Source organism: Lissotriton vulgaris, chromosome 5, assembly GCF_964263255.1.
Source record: "Lissotriton vulgaris chromosome 5, aLisVul1.2, whole genome shotgun sequence".
Taxonomy (NCBI): domain Eukaryota; kingdom Metazoa; phylum Chordata; class Amphibia; order Caudata; family Salamandridae; genus Lissotriton; species Lissotriton vulgaris.
Genome location: NC_141693.1, coordinates 266627930 through 266649915, shown reverse-complemented (window position 1 = coordinate 266649915; position 21986 = coordinate 266627930). Strand labels below are relative to the sequence as shown.

At 42.9% G+C, this 21986-nt stretch overlaps 2 protein-coding genes across 3 annotated transcripts in view; one reads left to right on the top strand and one right to left on the bottom strand.

The window, feature by feature from the left end:
- Positions 1-21986, bottom strand: part of LOC147710658 (uncharacterized) — a 509433-nt gene that overhangs the window by 120193 nt on the left and 367254 nt on the right. The gene's annotated exons all lie outside the window — the stretch shown is intronic.
- PGD (phosphogluconate dehydrogenase) overlaps positions 1-21986 on the top strand; it is a 53718-nt gene that overhangs the window by 19669 nt on the left and 12063 nt on the right. The window contains exons 5-8 of the mRNA XM_086921343.1: positions 4426-4544; positions 19607-19673; positions 20058-20192; positions 21390-21579. Coding sequence (XP_086777469.1) covers positions 4426-4544; positions 19607-19673; positions 20058-20192; positions 21390-21579 — 511 coding nt within the window. The remainder of the gene's footprint in view (positions 1-4425; positions 4545-19606; positions 19674-20057; positions 20193-21389; positions 21580-21986) is intronic.

Genomic DNA, 21986 nt, shown 5'->3' with positions numbered 1-21986 from the left:
TTGTAGGCTTTCAAAGCCAATTCAAAGGCTTTTGTATTAGGTAGGAGACAGATGTTCCATGGAAGGCAATTACATAAGAAAGCTGTGAGCACCTCACATTTTCAGTTGACTACTAGCTTACAAGTAGTCTCTAAGGATGCGAGCGTTGCTGACTCTTCGAAAATCACCCTGCAGTCCACTGAAAGGTCTGGTAAGGAGTGCCTCAGCGCTGACACCTGGTCGCTCATCTTAAGCCCACCATTACCCAGACAGACTACGCTTTTCCTTATGCAGTACAGCAGCCAGACCTGGGATGCAGGTAAACTCTATGTAATTCATTCTTGTGGTAAAACCTTTAAAATACCTGCTATTCCCAATAAAGCCCGCAGCTGTACTATGGTTATCACTAAAAATAGTTGTAGGTTAAATGAGACCAGAAGTTGTGAGCCTGGTGGAAGTGGTACAAGTAATAATATTAGAGGTAATGCAGGCAGAAAAGCAAATTTCCAGGTATGTATGTATTTCGGTGGAGTTGTGGGTACAGGATTGCTAAATCCTTGAGGGTAGATGGCCAGAATATTAATTATTCTGTCCTGCTTTACTCTCTATAATTGACCGGAAATTGGCAGCACACAAGGGGCAGGATTGGAAAGCATTAATAATGTTCCTTTAAAATGGATGTGGGATCTGGGAATACACAAATCGATTATAATTGTTGATACTGGAATAGATGGGTGTAATTTTAATTGATTTTTACCTAAAACTGAATTTTTCTGGTACTGCTTCAGATAGGGTCACCCATTTGCTCTCTTTCTGTGTGCATTCTCCTACTTCCTCGTTTGGTTCTTTCGGAGCAAGAAAAATTCCCGAAGAAGGTTCTGCTTCTGGCTTTGGTCCCAGTTTTATTTTTTGAACCTTGCTTTCAAACCATTTGTGGTGCCCCATACAAGGAACCGGGGGATTGGGTGTTTGCAGGATTCTTGATACAGTGCAGGTTACAAATTAACTGGTAGTTGATCTGTGGATGGAGATTGTCCAGGTTCCATCTTGGCCAGAGGTAGAGCCAAAGGCCTGGCTACCCTCTTGTATTGTTTGGTGGAGTTCCAAGGCAGAAGCACTTCGTTGTCCCTTTCATACTGGGTGCCATTTGAAATGAATGTCTGGTGTCACAGGACCCCACGTTTTGCAGTGTGGTGTGTTCTGTCCAATAGATGCTAGCACACGTGTGCGTCTGAAGATTTAGCCTCCTAGTCATTTTGACGGTAGTGATGCTAATAGATCAGATAGTGAAGAGACCAATTCTGCCATTCTTTCAGATATAATCACTACCCCTTCTCTGAGTGTTTGGCCTACACTCAACGTTGACACTGTCACCGAACTTCTAAGCACGATCAAATCAGGTTCGCCAAAAGACCCGCTACCATGCTCCATCTTAAAACTACTTAGCAGAAAAGCCCTATCCACTGTCACAGAGCTTCTAAATAAATCGTTGCAAGAAGAATGTGTTCCATCGGAGTGGAAACATGCCATGATCCATCCCCCTCCTAAAAAAAGCTAATGCTGACCCAAAGGTACCCGCAAACTTTCGACCAATTTCTCTCCTACCTATATTTGCAAAAATTCTAGAGAAACATGTCCACCGCTGTCTCTCAAATTATATAACACATGACTTGTTACCTCCCTTTCAATCTGGCTTCCGAGCAGGTTTTTCAACCGAAACCACTCTCTTAGGTGTAACCGAAAATATTCGTCAAATGATAGACAGGGGTGAAACAGTGGCACTGGTGCTTTTAGACCTCAGTGCCGCTTTTGACACTGTCTCACATGCGGTACTAATAAAAACCCTTCGCTCAATGGGCATCTGTGGCCCTGCTTTAAATTGGATCACATCCCTACTTGAAAACAGAACATTCCAAATTTTTTCAAACTCTACGTACTCAGATACCTATATCTTGAAACATGGCGTCCCCCAGGGTTCAATTTTAAGCCCATTATTTTTTAATTTATACATGAGCCCTCTTGCTAAAATAGCTAAGGAAACTGGACTGATAATGTTCTCCTATGCTGATGACTCTCAGCTTCTCTTTTCCCTTCCGCCTACAGACAATAATGATCCCTCTATCTTGAGAACTGGGCTTACAAAAATTGCTGGATGGATGAAAAATAATTTTTTTAAATTAAACGGTGAAAAAACCGAACTCATAATCCTAGGAAAAAATAAAGAACTCTGGGGACCCCAACACTGGCCCCCAGAAATGGGCTCTCCTCCTATACCAACTAACCAGGCCCGTAATCTTGGCTTTGTGGTAGATGACACTCTTAGTATGCACCAGCAGGCCATCAAAACATCAGCCACCTGCTTTGTCATTCTGAAGTGGCTAAAGAAAATCTGCTGGATGCTACCAGATCACACCAAAAGAACTGTCATTAACGCCCTCATAACATCCAGATTGGATTATGCCAATATACTATATTTGGGAGCCAAAAAAGCCACTGTCCGCAAACTACAAACCGTACAAAATGCTGCGGCTAGATTGCTAGGTAAAATTTCCATCCATGCACCTACTACCAAACTCATACGAGAATTACACTGGTTGAAAATTGAGAACAGAATCAAATTTAAATCACTATGCTTTATGCATAAAATCTCAGCAAATAAAGCCCCTAAATACCTGTTAAATCTGGTACAACACTACCGCCCATCCAGGACGCTGAGATCCGCAACAGCAAACAAATTTGCTGTGCCTAAAATAAGACTATCACGCATGGGAGGTAGATCCTTTGCCTACCTTGGCCCCTCCCTGTGGAACTCTATGCCACAGGCTTTGCGCTCAGAGGTCAATCATATCAGTTTCAGAAAAGCCATTAAAACTTGGCTGTTTAACATCTAGTCAGTTGTCCAAACTTCCTCCTCTGAATCACAAGCGCCGGGAAACCCTTTGTTGGGTAGCTGTTTGCGCTATACAAACTAAACAAACAAACAAACATAAAAGAGCGGTGTGTGGCCATATCACAGAGACACGAGAATAGACGACCCTCCGACCAGTGCTGACTGGGATTGTCAACCTGTTGGCCATGCCCAATACCAAATAACTCTCACATAAATGTGACATCTTTTGTCCCGCTTTGGTGTCTCTCTGTGCAGTTCTCTTCTTTGAAAGGTAAAAAGATCTTTATTAGCAACCCTCATACATTAAAACGCAATGGGCTGGACTGGCTGGATGGTAGTTTCCTGACCACAACACACATGTTTTGTATTCTTTCGAAGTCCTTGCTTGAGGCGCTTGATCAACATAATATCCTCGGAGGATTTTTTTTGTCTGTATGGGAATGTCTGGCGATGTTGATGATCGGAAAGAACCGGAACTGTGCTTGGGCCGCTTCACTGGTAGGACTGGAGACCTTAAGGCCACGGAATCGCCAAAATAAATGTTCAGCAAAAGAGAGAGAACTGAAATTATTTTGAAGACCTTTTTTCCTGAGTGTGCAATGTGGGGTGGCAGGATCACCAGAGGTTGCAGCCTTTTAGTGGAAACAGGATTATCAAATGTGTTCGCTTTTTTTGGGTGGACTGTAAAAGAAATTATAACATCTTACTGTGCACGTCTGCTGCTTGATGACGTTTCTGTCAACACTTCCTTTTCTCTCACTTCTCATTTCATTGGGTGAAGCCGGTTAACAAAATAAATAAGAGCCTAAATAAGAAAATGCTTACTAAAAAGTTAAAAATGAGGTAGAGGTGAATGATTGTTCACGGGTAAATCTACAGACTTCGAAACATTAAAAGTTGTGTTCATCATTTTTTTTTATTTCTTAAATATGTGCTTCCTTTAAACATGCGTATTAACACGGGATTAAAGCCCACCCTACCCCACAATTCTTTTCTCTCCCATGGCAACATTGTACCCTCTGCTGGCTCCAGATCTTAAGAAACTACTTCACTATGCCTGCAGACCTGTTTTTGTTAGTCAGCAAAACTCTGTATTGTGAAACCTGTAAGTACATATGTGTAAATGGAAAAAGTGAAACCAGTCCCAATAGGATTTTTCTCCTAAAAAGCATGACTGTCAAAAGGTGCCCCTGGTGTTAGACCAGTTGGAGACTTTTCCTTTGATTCGATAATTTTATGAACGAAATTGGAGAAGCTCTGTATAAAAACAGCCAGAATTCTATGCAAATAGAATGACTGATTACCTTGCATGAGTGGACTGCCAAACCATTCTTTGAAAGCTTCTGATGGGAATCCAAAGCCCTGCTGGATGGACAGTTCCAGCACCACAAGAGTTGGCTAAGCAGCACAGGTCTTGCAAATAACTATTGTGGTAATGTCTGAAGGATGAAGGAATAGACGTTTTATGGGCATCAGGGAGGGCGAGCCTGGTGAAAAACCATGCCTGAAAACAGACCCTTGCTCGGCTTAATTATTTTAATTTTTATTTCTTTCAGAGACGCTGTAAAGATTTAAAGGCGAAAGGCATCCTGTTTGTCGGTAGTGGAGTGAGCGGAGGAGAAGATGGGGCCCGCTATGGTCCATCCCTTATGCCTGGAGGAGACAAGGCCGCATGGTGAGTATTTGGGGTGGGGGAGCAGCTATTGTTGGACATGGGGGGAGGGGGGGCAGCTATTGTTGGACATAGGGCACCATCCCTTATGCCTGGAGGAGACAAGGCAGCATTATTATTATTAAATTTATTGAGCGCACAGCTACCCGGAGGTTTCCCGGCGCTTGCCTTGGGAACCCGTCCTGGTTTTTCCCTGTGAGATAGCCCCTACAGGGCATCCCCAAGGTGAAAGCCAGGCATCCCGCCGCAGGGGGCCGTTGTGGAGATTAAGCAAGCTTAATGCCCAGAGTTGCAGAGTGAGAACCCATGATTAGAGCAGGCACCGAAGCGAGAATTATCGAGTCCGTGGACATTTGAGCTCAAGACCCTGCCGCGTCGGGAATTGAACCCTGGTCCCGGGTCTGACCTCAGCTTCCGGGTCTGCCTGCTCTACACCGTGAGCCACACTTCTCCACTGGTGAGTATTTGGGGTGGGGGGGGGGCAGCTATTTTTGGACATGGGGCAATCTATGCAGGTGTTGTAGTGTAGTTCCTAGTTTCCCACTAGGCCCTGCGCATTGGAATAACATAAACAGTAGTATCGACGTGGAACTGCAGATATTCCAGGCCTCCACTGACTATGCTAAACTTAATTGGGTTGTGTTACCAACTAGCTGAGAGGTCACTGGAAACTTTCTTCTCTGCATAGGAAGTGATCAGCTTCCTTGGCACAGACAAGAAGGGATTCAGTTTTCCAACAACCGTGCAACATGACAACTTTGCTCCTCAGATCAAGAGTCAATCTCTAGGGTCGTGTGAAACAATAGACATGCATTTCACTCAGTCAGTCTAGTGCAGTTTACTTTCACGAGATGTAGAGAACAGAGAGACGGGCGTGTATCAATAAAGGTTAACATTTATTGAACAGTCTTTCTTCTCGTACAAGAGAAATGTATTGCCACAATTGCAATAACTGTTATTATAAAAAGTACGTACAGTAAGATAAGTATTGCGAAATAGAATTATAAAAGCATTGAAATGGTTTCTTAGCCATACAATGGTTAAAAGTAATAAAACATATATACAGTCATATATACATTAGGCTAACATACTCAACTGGTGCTTCTAACTAAGCCTACCCCAGTGTGCCTGACCTAAGCCTAACACGTGAAAAGGGGAGCAAGTAAGTAGCTTAAGTTAAGTTGGTTTTGCCAAGGTTTGTTTCAAGAATTCTCGTCTAAGGGTTTAGTCAACACCATACCTCTGAATAGAATGATGGAGGATTGGTATCTCCTTCAGGGGTCTCTCTCAATATCCCAGTCACCCGTGAGGGTAAACCGGAAGCGCCGGGACTGGATTTCTCTGCACGAGAAAGGCAGCGGCTCTCTTCAGCGCGTCGAGGAAGGAGGGGGGACAGCGTCCGCGGGCAGCTGGAATCTGCTGGATGTCTTCGCAGAGAACGGCTGTTCAGCTCCTTAAGCGTACTGCACCATAGTTCGCGCTGTAGCGGCGATAATGGTAATCAGCAGCTTCACCACCACAGGATAGCAGGCTGCAGCGACAGAGTGCTAGATTTACCAACACGGGGTCTTGCAGGCAGCTGGCATCAGCTTACAGCTCGCAGCTCTCATTGCTTAAGGCAACGTTGGTAATATTTATACCTGACAGGTGCCGGGTTTGACGCAAGTTTGCTGGACATAAGACGTCAATTAAAGATGTCACTAGGAAGTGATAGTTATCAGTTGCTCATTAGAGTTCCATTACTAATCAAAACATAGCAAGCGGGGATTTCCAGGTTTGCTAAGTTTTTATCTTGTTGAAGAACTCGGAGTGTTATCTAGGAATATCAGATAGTGACTGCTGCTCTGTCATTGCACTAATTGGTCGCAAAGGAAGTAGCAGGGAGTCATGCTGGAATGTGGCTCTGTTCGTGTGAGGCCAGAGATGACTTTTCAGAAAATCGCGCTTGAACGGTTATGCCAATATAGGGAATAGATGGATTTATAGCCGAATAGGGGCATAAGGTCACAGTATCGATCAGGAACCTAGATTAACACGCAACACCCACTCCACGGGTTAATGTCCCTCAAAATTACTAAAACTAAGCAATTAGATGCATGTGTAACATTGCCCACCCCAAAATACATAAATGCATTCGAAATAGGCGTACTTGTAATACATGGAATTTAGGTACTGTACGTTTTTTAAAGCATAGTAATCATTCAAAAAATCATTGCATATGAAATCAATGAACGAATATGCAAAAAGAATTACACATGAAGTATCTCTGACAGAAGAAATGCGAGATAAATCATCACATAAAAATGCATTGTAATAACATGTGTGCTAGAGGCTGGTGTTATGTTGTTATGTCTCTAGATGTGTTTTAGAAATAGAAGTGTGAAGCTTCTGTTCTCTAAGAATAGTTTTTACGTTAAGCAAAGAATTGTTCGTGCCAAAAAAGGGTCAATATTAGAAAAATTGTCCAATTTAAAGAAAATAGATTTCCAAAGCTCCTGGCAGTTTTTGTTGATCAAAACTGAAGGCCGAATTCAGAGTTCATGGGAACGCTGTGTGTCGGAAAGCTTCTAAAAGTTATTGTTTCTCTGTGGGTGAGAACATCGTATCAGACAGGCTCTCAAAGAATTGGTCTACAAATTCAGGTGATAGTTCAACCAAAGTAGATAGCGCTGTAACTTGGCAGGTGTGAGAATGATTGCTGTCATCGAAGGCAGGACCAGCAATGCTCACAGCACGTTGTACCTGGATGATGTTGCTTTTGTCACTCGCTCCACTGTTACCACTTGGCTGTAGTACAGGAGTCTCCACAAATGCCGTCATCAGGATTGGTAGCCGCTGGGGACAACACAATGCGTGAGCCGTTATTGGACTGAGCAAAGTATCGACGTCCATTGGTACTGCTGATGGAAGTGAAAGACAGATGTCCAACACGCATTCATCGCCGCAAAGCATACACCGTAGCACAGGTAAAATGCAATTTTGCCATATCGGTCTGAATGAAAGGAACCAGGTCATGTTTAGATCTCTCAGCCTGGCCAATCCGAGGACGTCAGTTATCCTGTCCCTGTAGCGCATTGCTAGGATTGTCTCTTCCATTCCCATGGGAGCTATGTCTGAGCCGAGGCTTGCCATAACGTAGCAGGAGGGTCAAAAATAGAATCCCTGCAACGAGTCCCAAAAATAATGGTATGCCGCCAAAAATGGAGTGCACAAAATTAGGAAAGATTCCCAAAATTGCCTGGAAGGGTGTTAGCAGTCCCGTAAAGACTGTCTTAAATATGCCTGGGATGCTTGTTGCACTAGACATGTTAAGGAGTTGGCTGAATATTTCAACGAAATGCACGGGGCAATTTGTTGATAAAAGGTCATGGACTTCAGTAGCCGTCCTTGCGACTAGAAGATCATACGTCTCTTTAGATGACGTTATAGGCACTGTTGTCTGTAAAAGTACAGATTTCATTTTGCTTAATGTATCAATTCGTATAGAATAGAGATTCAGACGAGGCCAGAGGGGAGTCACTAGGTCTGGAGGCCCGCTCGGGAACAATGCTTGCATACAGCATTTGACCCTGGACGTAACATGTACTAGATAACTTGTCCCTGGCGCGAGGCCACAACACCTGTGATCCGTTCTAAGAATGTAACTCCCGTTCGCGAGTTGCATAAAGAAGGGCTCTATCTGAGTTGCAGGTGTGACTAGCTGGTGGCATGAAAGGTTGTTTGAATTCCCATCACATGCTCCGTGTAAATTAATACCCTGACACAAAAGTATACCGCTTAGTGAATGTTTACAGTTCTCACCACTAAGAAATATATTTTTGTCACTGTCACTATAGCAAGAATGAGTGTATGGTAACTTCCATATAGATTTTACATATCCTTTACCCAATTGTTCATACTGGCCAGCAGGTATGTACTCAAGGCACTTTTTAAATCGGAAAGTTGTTATCGGAATTGTGATAATTCCGTGTATTATCCATTCAATGACAGGACTCTCTGACATTGTCAATGGTAATCTCTCGAGTCTTTCGATGCTCAGGATTGTATAGTCTGCTCCGTTCTGTGCCAAACTGATCTGTTTATCAGTAAGGTTAAAACTGGAAAATAATGACGTTGTGTTGATTAAACGCCAAGGCACATAGCCTGAACGAAGATTTTGCAGCGTCCAGCCTAGTTCTATAATAGAACGTAATTGAGACTGGCCATGTTGTAACATTAGCAAATCTCTGTCTATCACATCAAAGGCAGAGGATACAATATTGTCCAAAGAATATATTCTGGAAGACAGAGTCGTTAACCCATTGTCTACCACAGAAAGTGATTTCTCCAAATTAATACGATCAATTTCTCGTATTTTTTCAGCAGTTTCAATTTGCTTTACTTTCCAAGCCTCGTTGTAAGCAGCATAGATACTGGTCGCTATGAAACGCTTTTGACGCTGTTTGCGTGGTCCAAGAATGAAATCGCGCAAATCAGCACCATCCTTTAATAAAGACAAGTGTTGCTTAATTTCAGCCAGTGTGGATGAAGTTAGCCATTCTAGGCAGAGTTTCCCTACACTGTATGTTGTTATAATCCCTGGATGTTGTCTCTGGGAGTATCTTGAGTCTAATCTGGTCATTTTGAAACCCTGTGTTTTATTCAGGAATCTATCTTGACAGCTATTTGTGTCTGTAGGCCAGATTAACCACTTTTTCCAATCAGGATGTGTTCTGTTGAAATGTAAAATTTGTGACACGTCTAATTCAATATCTGCGGTTACATTTTCAGGTATTGGCTTTGGTATAGACGGTTTTTTAAGGTCTTTGATCTTAGCTAGGCCAAGACAAGATGTTTGGTGTATAGTGTCATTTAAAAACAACATTTGTTCAGGTATCATGCAGGTTCTAAATAGTGCTTCTATGCCTTGCACCTGCCAATCTTTTGTACCCCAAATCGTTTTCGTTTCAATATTATTTTTCCAATAATCAAAACCAAATGTCATCATTTTGTCATAAAATGCTTCTGAATATATCAATTTAGAATTTGTCAGCATTGTTTTCATTCCTGTTTTATCTAACAGTTTGTAATAAAACGTTTCTGCATCACTGGTGTTAAACCCTGAGAAGTATTTGAATTTCTCAAAAAATGCTTTAGAACTGCTTTTAGGTGGCGTAGAACTATGTTCCCATTGATTGTACATAAAAACATTTCTAGGCTGTGCAGATTTATGCAAGTAATGATCCCCATAGTGGGTGTAACAGAATAATTGCTCATAACTAGATGAACCTTGTAAATAATCATGATCTGTGAATCTAGCTGACATTACTAAATCAGACATCATGTCATTAATACTGTTAAAGTCCCAATCATCAGAGAATGTACTAGGAGTCACAAAGTCACTTAAGGAAACCTTTAGTTGATGAGGATACTTCAGGATTTCGACCGGACCATATATCTCATAGTCTGTTTTCTCCCATACTACCCCACCAGGTATTGGAATTGCTGTGACATTTACTGTTGACAGTTCTCTTTTCTTCACGTGGGACGATCTGTGTGGTTTCAGGACTAGGTTGATGTTCTGACTTGCTGTGTCCATTCAATTGTAATGAACTTTCCTAAAATTAAAACTAAAATTAGGCAGAGTAGGAGTATGAATACCCCTGAAATTATCCAATGCTCAATCAACGGTGAATCCAGATATAATTCTTTGATTTGTTGAAGGAGTCCTGTTGTATTTTCTTTAGAATACTTTTTTGTTTCTGGCATCACTTCGGGGTCGTTTAAATCTTCAGAGAAGTTGTCGAAGTTGGTGAAATAACCTCTTGGATTGTTGCAAGTTTGGGTATTCTGTTGTTTCTTGGGAGTCCACTGGGCCTACTGTTGATTATAGGCCACATGCTTGTGGTTTTACCAGATCGATAGACACGACTCTGTTCTCCTTTTTACCAGCAAGGGGCGGTAGCACAACTGATCTTGTTCCGGTGACTGCTAAGACAGGTACTGCTTTTCTGTAAGAAGGCCCAAATTCCTTCTTAACCGCGATCTTTTCTCTGACTAGATCCCCAATCTTTGGAATCCAGACAGGCCTTGCTGGGGCTATTGCGGGTGGTGCCTCGTCAGTGGTACTTGGCTGTTGCTTTAACTTTATGTTGCTTAATGATTTTCTTGTTTCATTCAGTTCCTGTAAGACAGCCAAACGATCCTTTACATCAAAGTGCTTTGTTTCTTCTTGTACCACTGACATCTGACTATCGAGGTCCTGAACGCGCATTCTAATTCCGAACAATAGTTCGTATGGGCTGAAACCTTTTAGAGAATTTCTTGGCATGTTGTTAAGACTAGTCTGGACACTTATTAAATGTTTGACCCACCCAGCGCCTGAACCTAATACCTTCGCTGTTATAGATTGCCTTATGTCACGTTTTTTTCTTTCTACCACACTATTCCCTTCGGGATGCGACGGACAAGAATACCGCAACCCAATTCCCATGCTGGCCATGGCCTCCTTATAGGCTCGAGAGCTGAAAGCAGGACCCTGGTCAGAATGGAACGTGGTAATTGCGTATGTGCCGATAAAGACTCGCAAATCTTTTATAACAGTTCTAGGCGTCAGCCGAGTGCTGGAGGACTCATTTTTAAAGTGCTTTTCGTCTTAACTAATTAATAGGATGCAGGTTGGGGTGCAGGCAGCGTTACGCTCTTTCTGACTGGTAGCCGGTAGCAGGGTTCGCTACTGCGATCCCTATTGCAGTTTTCACAGTTGTTTGCATATATTTGGTGTTCTACACTCATTCCCGGCCACCAGAAAACTGATTGCAATTCAGTCAGTGACTCTTTAATTGTTTGGTGTCTCAGACCCAAACCCATATGTGCGTCTGCTATTAAAAATATTCTCCTGTTCATGTTTGGAATTACTCTATCCCCCACTCCAGGGATTCGAGCAAAAGGAACGGAGTTTGCATCGATTATGTATGCATAATTGAGTGGATAGTTTACGGGTAGTGCTGCACAGTCGCCTTTTACGGTCGTTTTTACTGCCAGCATGGTTTCCCCGTCTATGTATTTATCTGTACGCTTTTTTTGTGGCTACGGAAGCCGGTTTAGTTGCTTCCGCTTTGGCTGTATTAGCCAATGAATTCCCTGCAACGTGAACGCCATCACGTTGAAGACTCTGTGCGTGAATCACGTGAGTCTTTTGTAGTTCTTTGTTTAAAAGAGCTACCTCGTTCCAGAGCTTTTTATGCTTTATTGTGGCACCTGTGTCATCTTTGTAATTGTTTTCGATCCAACTCTGCAGTTTATTGTTGTAAGAGTTGACGCAAAAATGAGAATCGCACACTATAAGTGTGGGGAATTCGCGTTCTGCATTTTCGAGCGCCATCTTTAAACATCTGATTTCAGTTCTTTGAGCCGAACAGTACTTTACTGATTCAGTTTTGGTTATTTTCGGTTTGATTTTACCGCACAGCCAACGACATTTAATGATCGCACATGCTGCATCGTAGGATTTTCTCTCTACGTTGAAATGCTGTACAGAGCTATCTGTATAGATTATACAGGCATATAGTGGGAGAGGCAGAATTTCGATTGGCAGAGGATATTCTTCTTCATACTCTAAATCATTCAGTTCTTCGTATTGCGGGGCGAAATAGTATTTCACGTCTTCCGCTCCTAGAGAATCTATGCACTGGATCCAGTGACACTGTAGGCAGGTTTACTGGGCTGAATAGCGCTTCGAAGGCGGATTCCGCTGTGAGGATGTTAATCCTTTTGCCGTGTGCTAGTTCTCGTTCATTTGCTAATGCGATTTGCACTGCGTTTACAGTTCTTTCTGTGTGACTGAATGTTTTTTCTGCTTGTGTGTACAAGTGAGATTTGAATGAAATTGGTACCTTTTCTCCCTCATTAGAGGTTAGGTATGTGAATCCGCATCTTCCTGGGATGACTCGGATTACAAGATCGATCGTGTTGTCACGTGTATCTAATTTTGTTTTTGCTAACATGTCTGTTTGCAGTGATCTCAAAATTTCTGTGTGTTTTTGAGTCCAATTGATTTGTTTAAAATCAGGTTTTATTAGTTCATAGAGAGGTTTAACCCTCTCTGCGTAATTTAGAATGTAAGTTCTTCCGAAATTCAGAAAACCTAGAATTGATTGTAAATTCTTCAGCGTTTTTGGAACTTGGAGTACAGCGCACTTCTCTAAGAAGTTGTCCACTAGGCTTTTCCCTTCACTTGATAATTCGTACCCTAAAAACAGTACTGTCAGATGGTCAATTCAGGACTTTTTAAAGTTGAATTTGTAACCCTCTGCTGCGAACCCAAGTATGATGGTGTTCACTCTTTTCAAGTGAGTATCCAAGTCGTCGTCTGTGAGATAAATATCATCTACGTAAGATAATGCTTCATCATCATAGATTTGTAGTAACTCTGTTACCCTAGCTGAGAATAGTCCTGGGCTGTTCTTGAACCCCTGTGGGAGTCGACAGAATTTTTTCTGCGACCCAAATGCGGAGAAAGCGGTCAAATATCTGCTTTCTGGTGCAATATTTTGACAAAAGAAACCATTAGATATGTCTAATGTCGTTTTATATTTTTTCCTAACTATGTTATTCATTAGGGCTGCACTATGCGAGTTTTGTACTGCAAAAGTTTTGCAACATGTATTAAGATGTCTGTAGTCCAAAACTAGACGATATGAATTGTCTGGCTTGGAGACAGGAAACAAAGGATTGTTCATTTGAGAGGTGCATGTTTCAATCACCCCCTGGTATTCAAGTTGATCTAAGATCTCCCTGACCTGTTTTTTAGCTTCTTGCTTTATGGGATACTGCCGTTGGGCAGTTGGTTCACTTTTTAGTTGGATTTTGTGAGGAGGAGAGTCCTCATCCCATCCTACATGATTTTTATATAATGCAGGTGCCTGGGCTACTGCCCATTTCCGTGCATATGTATATTTTTTGTGAATCGGTATGTGATTCGAGAAGGCAGGCATAATCACTTCTTCTCCACGAGGGCACTCCCTGACAAACTCCGGGGGCCAATCGTTTTCAGCTAACAGAATATCATAGCCTTTTGAGAGCTTATCCCAAAATAGACCCTTAATTTTCCTAGTCTTATCACCCTCCATACGCAATGTTATTTCGTATATTTTATGGGGCTCGCTAAGTCTGGTGTCGGCAGTTTCAACCTGAATGTACTCATTCGTGTCCACTGTCTCCAGATGACTCATCAAGATCTTGCGCGCTATACTGATTTCTGCTGCACTGTCCAACATTGTCAATGCCCACTTCCCGTTTTTCAACTGTGTCCTCAGTATTCTCGGCATGGTTGATTACTCTAATACTGGCTACCTTCTTTTTAGGAAATTGAGATTTTTTACTCTGAGCAGGTTCCTTGTCTTTGGACTTGGTGTGCTCTCCTGGGTCTGACCGTCCTCTTCTTTCCGAATTCTGTGGAAAAGATCGAGAGGGACGTGTATCAATACTTTGATATCTATCAGGTTTTTTCAGATTATCCCTATTTCTATGGTTATATCTTTTCTCAGAGGGCTCCCTCTGGGGAGACTGGCGTTCTCGAGTCGGAGTTCTTTCCCTCCGTCGAGGAGACCTTCCTCTGGTCTGGAAAACTTTTTCCTTGGGAGTGGATTGTTTATTCCCATCCCAGCTCTTTTTAGGAGTGTTTAAATTATTTTTAATAAATAATTTTTCAGGATTTTCGAGCAGTTGGGGCTTAACTGGTTTTCCACCCAAGCTGTCTCTACCTAATTCTTCATAGCATTTTTCTATGATTTTTGCAAGCTCAACAGGATCTTTTATATCTGTTTCCCTCAACTTCTGGCGAATCGCCACAGATGCTGCTTCTCCCTTTACGTTGGCTAATAATATAGCTGTGACCTGCTTGAAATCTTTCAGTAATTTCATACCCAGATTTAAAGCGGGCTCTGGACCGAATTCATTTTGAATCTGTTTTAGCACTTCTGGTATTACCGCCATAGACGGAACACCGTGTGTTTTTGTGTAAATGGAAGCAAAGACTGTACCCCAAGTGTCGCAGTCCTCCACGTGTGGTGCGATTCCCATAGGAAGGCAGATGGTCAAGATTCTGTGTTTCTCAATAGGGGTAGTATCAGGAAATACTGCCTCCTATTTGAGTGATTTTCTGTGCTAACCAGAAAGGAATTTGTTCCCGTTTTACGGGTGTTTTACCAAGACATGACTGTATGTTCTGTGGTGTAATTTTATTTGTGATCCCCTGATGAGGGGTCAGCTGGTGTGAATTAACAGCTGGCTGGACTGTTGCAGTCCGCATTACATATTGGACTAATTGCCTATGTATTTTTATTAATGTGTTTAGCTGTACTAACAGCTCTTCTCTTGACATTCTTGCAATGTCAGGATGTGGTGTGTAGCTGGCTAGAACCGGCCACGTTGCTCCTGGTCTACCTAGTGGACCGAGCCTGGTTATGTGATTATTGTGTTTTAGGGCGCCATTAAACCAGAGCAGGTGCTCTTGAAATTTAAGTGGGATTTCAATCTCCTCGAAAGAAGCGTACTCTCCCGGAGGTTCCTCTATTTTGTAATAGTGAAACTCTTGTGTTGCAGCGTTTGCCGCTGGAAAGTTTATCCATGAATAGAATACCTCTGTCTGCCGATACTCGTGAGCCTCTATCACGAAAATTACTGTACCACCCTGAGGTGTCAGTCCGTTTTCTATAAGTTTTAAAGTTATAGATCTTCTTAACTGGACCGGGATGATAATAGCATCCGGGTCTGCCTGTAGGAGACTCGAGTCCTCCTCTATTAGTATGGAAGCCAGTCTAACTGCTTCCCTTTCTTCTTCACTGTCTGCCATTTTTTATAAATGCAGGCTTTGCAGAGTAGGTCTCCAAGGAGACAAAGATTAGGTGCACAATATTTTGGAACACTGTATCCTTCAACGTTGAATAAACCAGAGCTTTACATAGGAATCTCTTCCTACTAAGGTCGGGCGGATTTTAACCTTTCACCCACTCCAGACGTCTATTGGAGTTTTTACGGTAGAAAGGGGTCTGTGAAATATGCACGACTGAGTTACTCTATAAGTCTTACGTTAGTTTATCGCCTTACCAAACGTTGGGCGCCATGTAGTGTAGTTCCTAGTTTCCCACTAGGCCCTGCGCATTGGAATAACATAAACAGTAGTATCGACGTGGAACTGCAGATATTCCAGGCCTCCACTGACTATGCTAAACTTAATTGGGTTGTGTTACCAACTAGCTCAGAGGTCACTGGAAACTTTCTTCTCTGCATAGGAAGTGATCAGCTTCCTTGGCACAGACAAGAAGGGATTCAGTTTTCCAACAACCGTGCAACATGACAACTTTGCTCCTCAGATCAAGAGTCAATCTCTAGGGTCGTGTGAAACAATAGACATGCATTTCACTCAGTCAGTCTAGTGCAGTTTACTTTCACGAGATGTAGAGAACAGAGAGACGGGCGTGTATCAATAAAGGTTAACATTTATTGAACAGTCTTTCTTCTCGTACAAGAGAAATGTATTGCCACAATTACAATAACTGTTATTATAAAAAGTACGTACAGTAAGATAAGTATTGCGAAATAGAACTGTAAAAGCATTGATATGGTTTCTTAGCCATACAATGGTTAAAAGTAATAAAACATATATACAGTCATATATACATTAGGCTAACATACTCAACTGGTGCTTCTAACTAAGCCTACCCCAGTGTGCCTGACCTAAGCCTAACACGTGAAAAGGGGAGCAAGTAAGTAGCTTAAGTTAAGTTGGTTTTGCCAAGGTTTGTTTCAAGAATTCTCGTCTAAGGGTTTAGTCAACACCATACCTCTGAATAGAATGATGGAGGATTGGTATCTCCTTCAGGGGTCTCTCTCGATATCCCAGTCACCCGCGAGGGTAAACCGGAAGCGCCGGGACTGGATTTCTCTGCACGAGAAAGGCAGCGGCTCTCTTCAGCGCGTCGAGGAAGGAGGGGGGGACAGCGTCCGCGGGCAGCTGGAATCTGCTGGATGTCTTCGCAGAGAACGGCTGTTCAGCTCCTTAAGCGTACTGCACCATAGTTCGCGCTGTAGCGGCGATAATGGTAATCAGCAGCTTCACCACCACAGGATAGCAGGCTGCAGCGACAGAGTGCTAGATTTACCAACACGGGGTCTTGCAGGCAGCTGGCATCAGCTTACAGCTCGCAGCTCTCATTGCTTAAGGCAACGTTGGTAATATTTATACCTGACAGGTGCCGGGTTTGACGCAAGTTTGCTGGACATAAGACGTCAATTAAAGATGTCACTAGGAAGTGATAGTTATCAGTTGCTCATTAGAGTTCCATTACTAATCAAAACATAGCAAGCGGGGATTTCCAGGTTTGCTAAGTTTTTATCTTGTTGAAGAACTCGGAGTGTTATCTAGGAATATCAGATAGTGACTGCTGCTCTGTCATTGCACTAATTGGTCGCAAAGGAAGTAGCAGGGAGTCATGCTGGAATGTGGCTCTGTTCGTGTGAGGCCAGAGATGACTTTTCAGAAAATCGCGCTTGAACGGTTATGCCAATATAGGGAATAAATGGATTTATAGCCGAATAGGGGCATAAGGTCACAGTATCGATCAGGAACCTAGATTAACACGCAACAGTGTTTTTGGAAGGTGTAAATATCGTAGTGTTCTAAGTGAGGACTGCATGAAGGGTTGGGTGCATTGGCTGGTTCTGCATGGAGGCACAGAGGGGAAGCTGTTATCTGTAGTGTGGAGGCTGAATTGCAGGCATGGATGTATCTGGATCAGTTGTGTACAAGAGTAGAATTGGCTATGTCAGTGAGTAAGGTAAACATTCAATGTCGATTGTGCTTGGTTGCTAAGACTGATCTGAGGTTGCTGTGTGTGTTGACCTGTTCAATGGGAGTGGTTTTGAATACCCTAAGGGACAGCTATGTGTTAGTCTCTTGCGCTTTGCCTGGCTGTGCAGGACCTGGAGGATGTGAGCTAGGGGTTTCGGGGTTTGCGTTATGGTGCATTGAGGAATAGCATAGATGGACAAGCCAAAATGAGTTCGCCTCCAGCTTGAACCATGTCTTCGGAGTTATCGAGCAATTTCAGAGCCGAGCTCAGTTTTGCAAAGTTATGCCCATTTTCTCCTGAAAAGAAGAAAGCAACTTCGTTCTAAATGTTGTATTTTATTGAGCAGCATTCATCAAGCCTGCAGTGTAGGTTTTCCCTTAAAATTGCATTTTAATTGGATACAAGCAAGAGAGATCTGTGGTCTGGAGATGCATTGTCCTGTTGAAAGCTTCCATCATGAGAGCTAGCTTGTTGTGAATGTCCGGCCTTGCGGTTTTGCTGATTTATTTAATTGTCTTCAATGAGGTGTTGGGCTTCTCCTAAAATAGGTTTGTTAGCTATAGAAAGCAATTCAGATGTATTGTAAGGTTTGTAGCTTGATGTTATGCTCTACACGTTCAAATATTCGTTCTGAGGGAGTTTGCTCTACTTTGAGGCTCTTTTGTACTCACTTTGCTTAAATTGCATCTACAAGCAATTTATATATTGTGTGCTACATTTTGCATCGGATACATTTTGCAAGACTTTGCTTAGATGTCTTTAAAGATCTAACTTATTATTCTGTATTACATTTTTTTTTAAAGTTATCTTCTATAAAAATGTGTAGGAGCATTTCCCAATTCACCCTTTTTTTTCTTTTTTTTTTTTTTTCTTTAATTTATTTATTTTACTCTCTCCTGGTGCTATCTTTCATCTCTTGAGTCCTTGAAGGCGGCCTTCTAGTCTTGAAAAGTGCTACACACATAAAAGTAAACATACCAATATATTTCCAGTGTCTGAAAATCCAAATCTTTGAATGTGGAATCCTGGCTCATTGGGTTCCCCATTTGGCCAAAGCGTGTGATCCTAGGCAAATTACTTACTTCATTGGGTCTAATTTTTCCCTCCCTTCCAGATTTGAAAGCACGTAGAAGCTTTAATTTCAGAGTGGGAAATATCCAAAAACTAAATCCTCACTCGTGTATGGTTAAAAGACGGTGTCGCTCGACATGTTTATTACATTGGCCATTGACAGTGCAAACCACAAAGTCCATTGCCTCTTGACTCCCATTTGGTAGTTCTACCCCAGCATTTGAGGTGTGGAGTTCTAGTGTGAATGCTTCTAAGTTTATTTAGACCTCATTAAGGTTAATGCATGTCTCTCAATACACTAATATTATCGAATGTACTAAAATGAAACACATATTGTAACCAAACAGGCTATCTTATTTACATGACAATTCTTTCAATAACGACAGTCCTATTTTAGCTCTAAACACCAAGCTAGATCTCCCTGGGTTGGTTCATCTCTCCCCATGAATTTGTGGAGTGGTGTGGCTCACTGGTTAGAGGCGGCATACCCGGAAGCAGAGGATGGCCCGGGACCAGGGTTCAATTCCCGACCCGGCAGGGTCTTGGACCAGGGTCAGCGGACTCGCTAATTCTCGCCTCGGTGCCTACTCTAACCAGGGATCACACTCTGCAACTGTGGGCATTAGCTTGCCTTATCTCCACAATGGCCCCCCACATACGCTGGGGATGCCTGGTTTCACCTTGGAGATACCCAGCGGGGACCGTCTCACAGGGAAAGCCAGGACGGGTCCCCCAGCGGTCTACTACGCTGAGATACCCCATGGTGGGGTGATACATGCACTTTACAAGACACCATTACATTACCCTACCCATTTGTCCTCTTCTAATAAATAAAGCTGTTGTGTGTGGAGTGGTGGTAGTGGTAGTGTTAAATTACAGGTGTATTGAGTGGGGTCTGCGGCTCTTAATGCAGCTGAGTGCAATTTATTTGAGTATTTTAAATGTATGTGCACATACAATGGGTATAATGCTTTCCTAGAGCTCTAAACGGGCATCTCAGTTCGACCACAGCACCTCCTATTGGTCTACTTATGGGACACGCACAGACACCTCCGTCAGTACACCACAATCCTCCACTGCAGCTTCCCGTGCGGTTTTGATACTAGATCTAAAAAATCACTCTAATGTACTTAAATATTTACACGCATTGTCCCTCTACAGGCCTCATATCAAGCCCATCTTCCAGAAAATAGCTGCTCAAGTGGAGGGTGAACCTTGCTGCGACTGGGTGAGTAGAAAGAGTCTGCGAGTTAGTTAAGTCTATGGTCTTCATTATGTGTATGTGTGGTTTTTGTTTTGTGTGGATGTAACCTACGTGTCTACTGCTAACCTCTGTTTAACTCTAGAATGTGCAGAAAAGTTTGTCTCTCTCTCTCTCTCTCTCTCCCTCTCTCTTTAGCTGTCTTACTGTACGCATTCTGGCTTTCTGGTCTATGTACCCGGAAGAAAGGAGGAGGAAAAGTGTGTCGCTGTGTGCCTGCCTTTTCCTGGCTGCTATGCTTTTATTTAATTCATGGTTTAATTAATTAATACTAGTTTTGTAGAGGGCATTGGCAGGTGTTGGTGAACATCGCTTAAGGGGGTCACTGATGTACCCCTCCTTCCTTGACAGGTTGGTGAAGAAGGGGCTGGGCACTTTGTGAAGATGGTCCACAATGGCATTGAGTACGGGGACATGCAGCTCATCTGCGAGGCCTACCACCTGATGAAGGACGTGCTGGGCATGAATCAGGACGAGATGGAAAAGGTGAGTGGGATTCCACCCCCTACACTTTTCTTTTCAGCTGCTGAAGAATGTGCTAATTCTGGGAATGGTCAGAGCATACCCAGGAGCACGCTGATGAAGGATATGCTGGGCACGGAGTATGGCTAAGACTGAGGCACCCTGGCACATCTCTTTATTCATCCACTAGGTACCAGATTATAAATCGCACGCCTGGCATTGAAAGGGCTTAGTGAACAAGGTAACCAAAGTCCGAGGATGTCACTTGGAGTCTGTTTTCCTTGACATGAACCATGGGGAAGTGCAGACTCTAAGGCCATGTAATGTGTGGATTTCTGGGCCCTACAAGGCACCAATCCATATTGCTAGCAGTTTGACCAGCAGTAAAGAGAGGAGAATCTTGTGGTTATATCAATAACTTTACTTCTAACGAGGCATCGCTTCACTTTGAACAAGATGAGGGGAAAGGAGTTGGCCTAATGGCTAGGGCGGTCAACCTCGGATCTGGGTTAGTCTCGGCATTGACGCTGAACATCCTGTGATTCTGGGCAAATCACTTAATCTCCACGTGCCTAGCAAAAATTAATGTGTCCTCTTGTAATGCACTGGTGCTATGTGAAGCGCTCTGATACCCGATTCGGGTCAAGTTCGTGATATGTAACTCTGTAAAACAAAACCAGATCTTGTAACTTTGTCCCGGGGGTGTGTGTGACTACTATGTGTTTGTCCTCGCTGGGTATCTGCATTTTCAGCCCCTTTGCTCCCCACATTGGCACTCATACCAAACTCAGTAAAGGAGGCCAAGAATGTTAAAGTATAACAGTTCAACCTCGCACACTACATAAATATCCAAGTGACACCGCAAGATAGTGTTATTTCCAGCCAAATATTGCACCAAATGAGCATGAAGCATCCAGGGGAGCTTCGGTCTCCTGATGATGAAAACCAACCTATTCATCTGCATTATATGTAGCCATTGGTATTATGGTCTGTTTGGAAGTCTTTCTTTTGACATACCCCAGCACGTCCTGTATAGGGCAGTGCCCATACATATTCTTTCTTCACAGGAGCAAATTATATCTGTGCCTGTACAACCGCTGATCTAGCCCAGAAAGCAGTACTTTTCCATCATCCTACTCCTCTTTGTTTGGTTTTTAAAGCTTTCTTCACGCCCTTTTGTGACATTGCTGAGTCCAACACATTCCTTTTGTTTTTTACTAGGCTTTCGAAGATTGGAACAAAACAGAGTTGGACTCCTTCCTTATTGAGATCACAGCTGATATCCTGAAATTCAAGGACACTGATGGCAAATACCTGCTGCCAAAAATCCGCGACACTGCTGGACAGAAAGGCACTGGCAAATGGACGGCCATCTCTGCCTTGGAATTTGGCATTCCTGTTACATTGATTGGTAAGTGTGCTCCCTACTTGGATGCTCAGTCTTTGAATATTTCTTGATGGAAGCAACTATGGGCCCAAGTGTTATCACGGGTCGACTTTCACATAACTCTGGTCTTGTAACACTGTGTTAACACAAGGGCTCACTAGAGATCCTCTGCTTTGTGGAGCTTCTATGAATTTGCTTAGGCTGTCTTAAAGGAGCCCATAGTCTAGTAATTTTCTTTGGTCTAAAGTATGTTTTAGATTCAGTCTCTAGACCCGGCCTGACTTTGGTCTGAGCTGGGCTCTCCCTGGTGTTGTAGGTTAAGTCTCCCTTCCTCAAGCCCCACTTTGACCCTGGACCCATTCCAGGACATAGCTTGCTTGACCTGGTGTTGTAGATTAAGTCTCTGGACTGATCGTCTCCAGTAAAGCAAC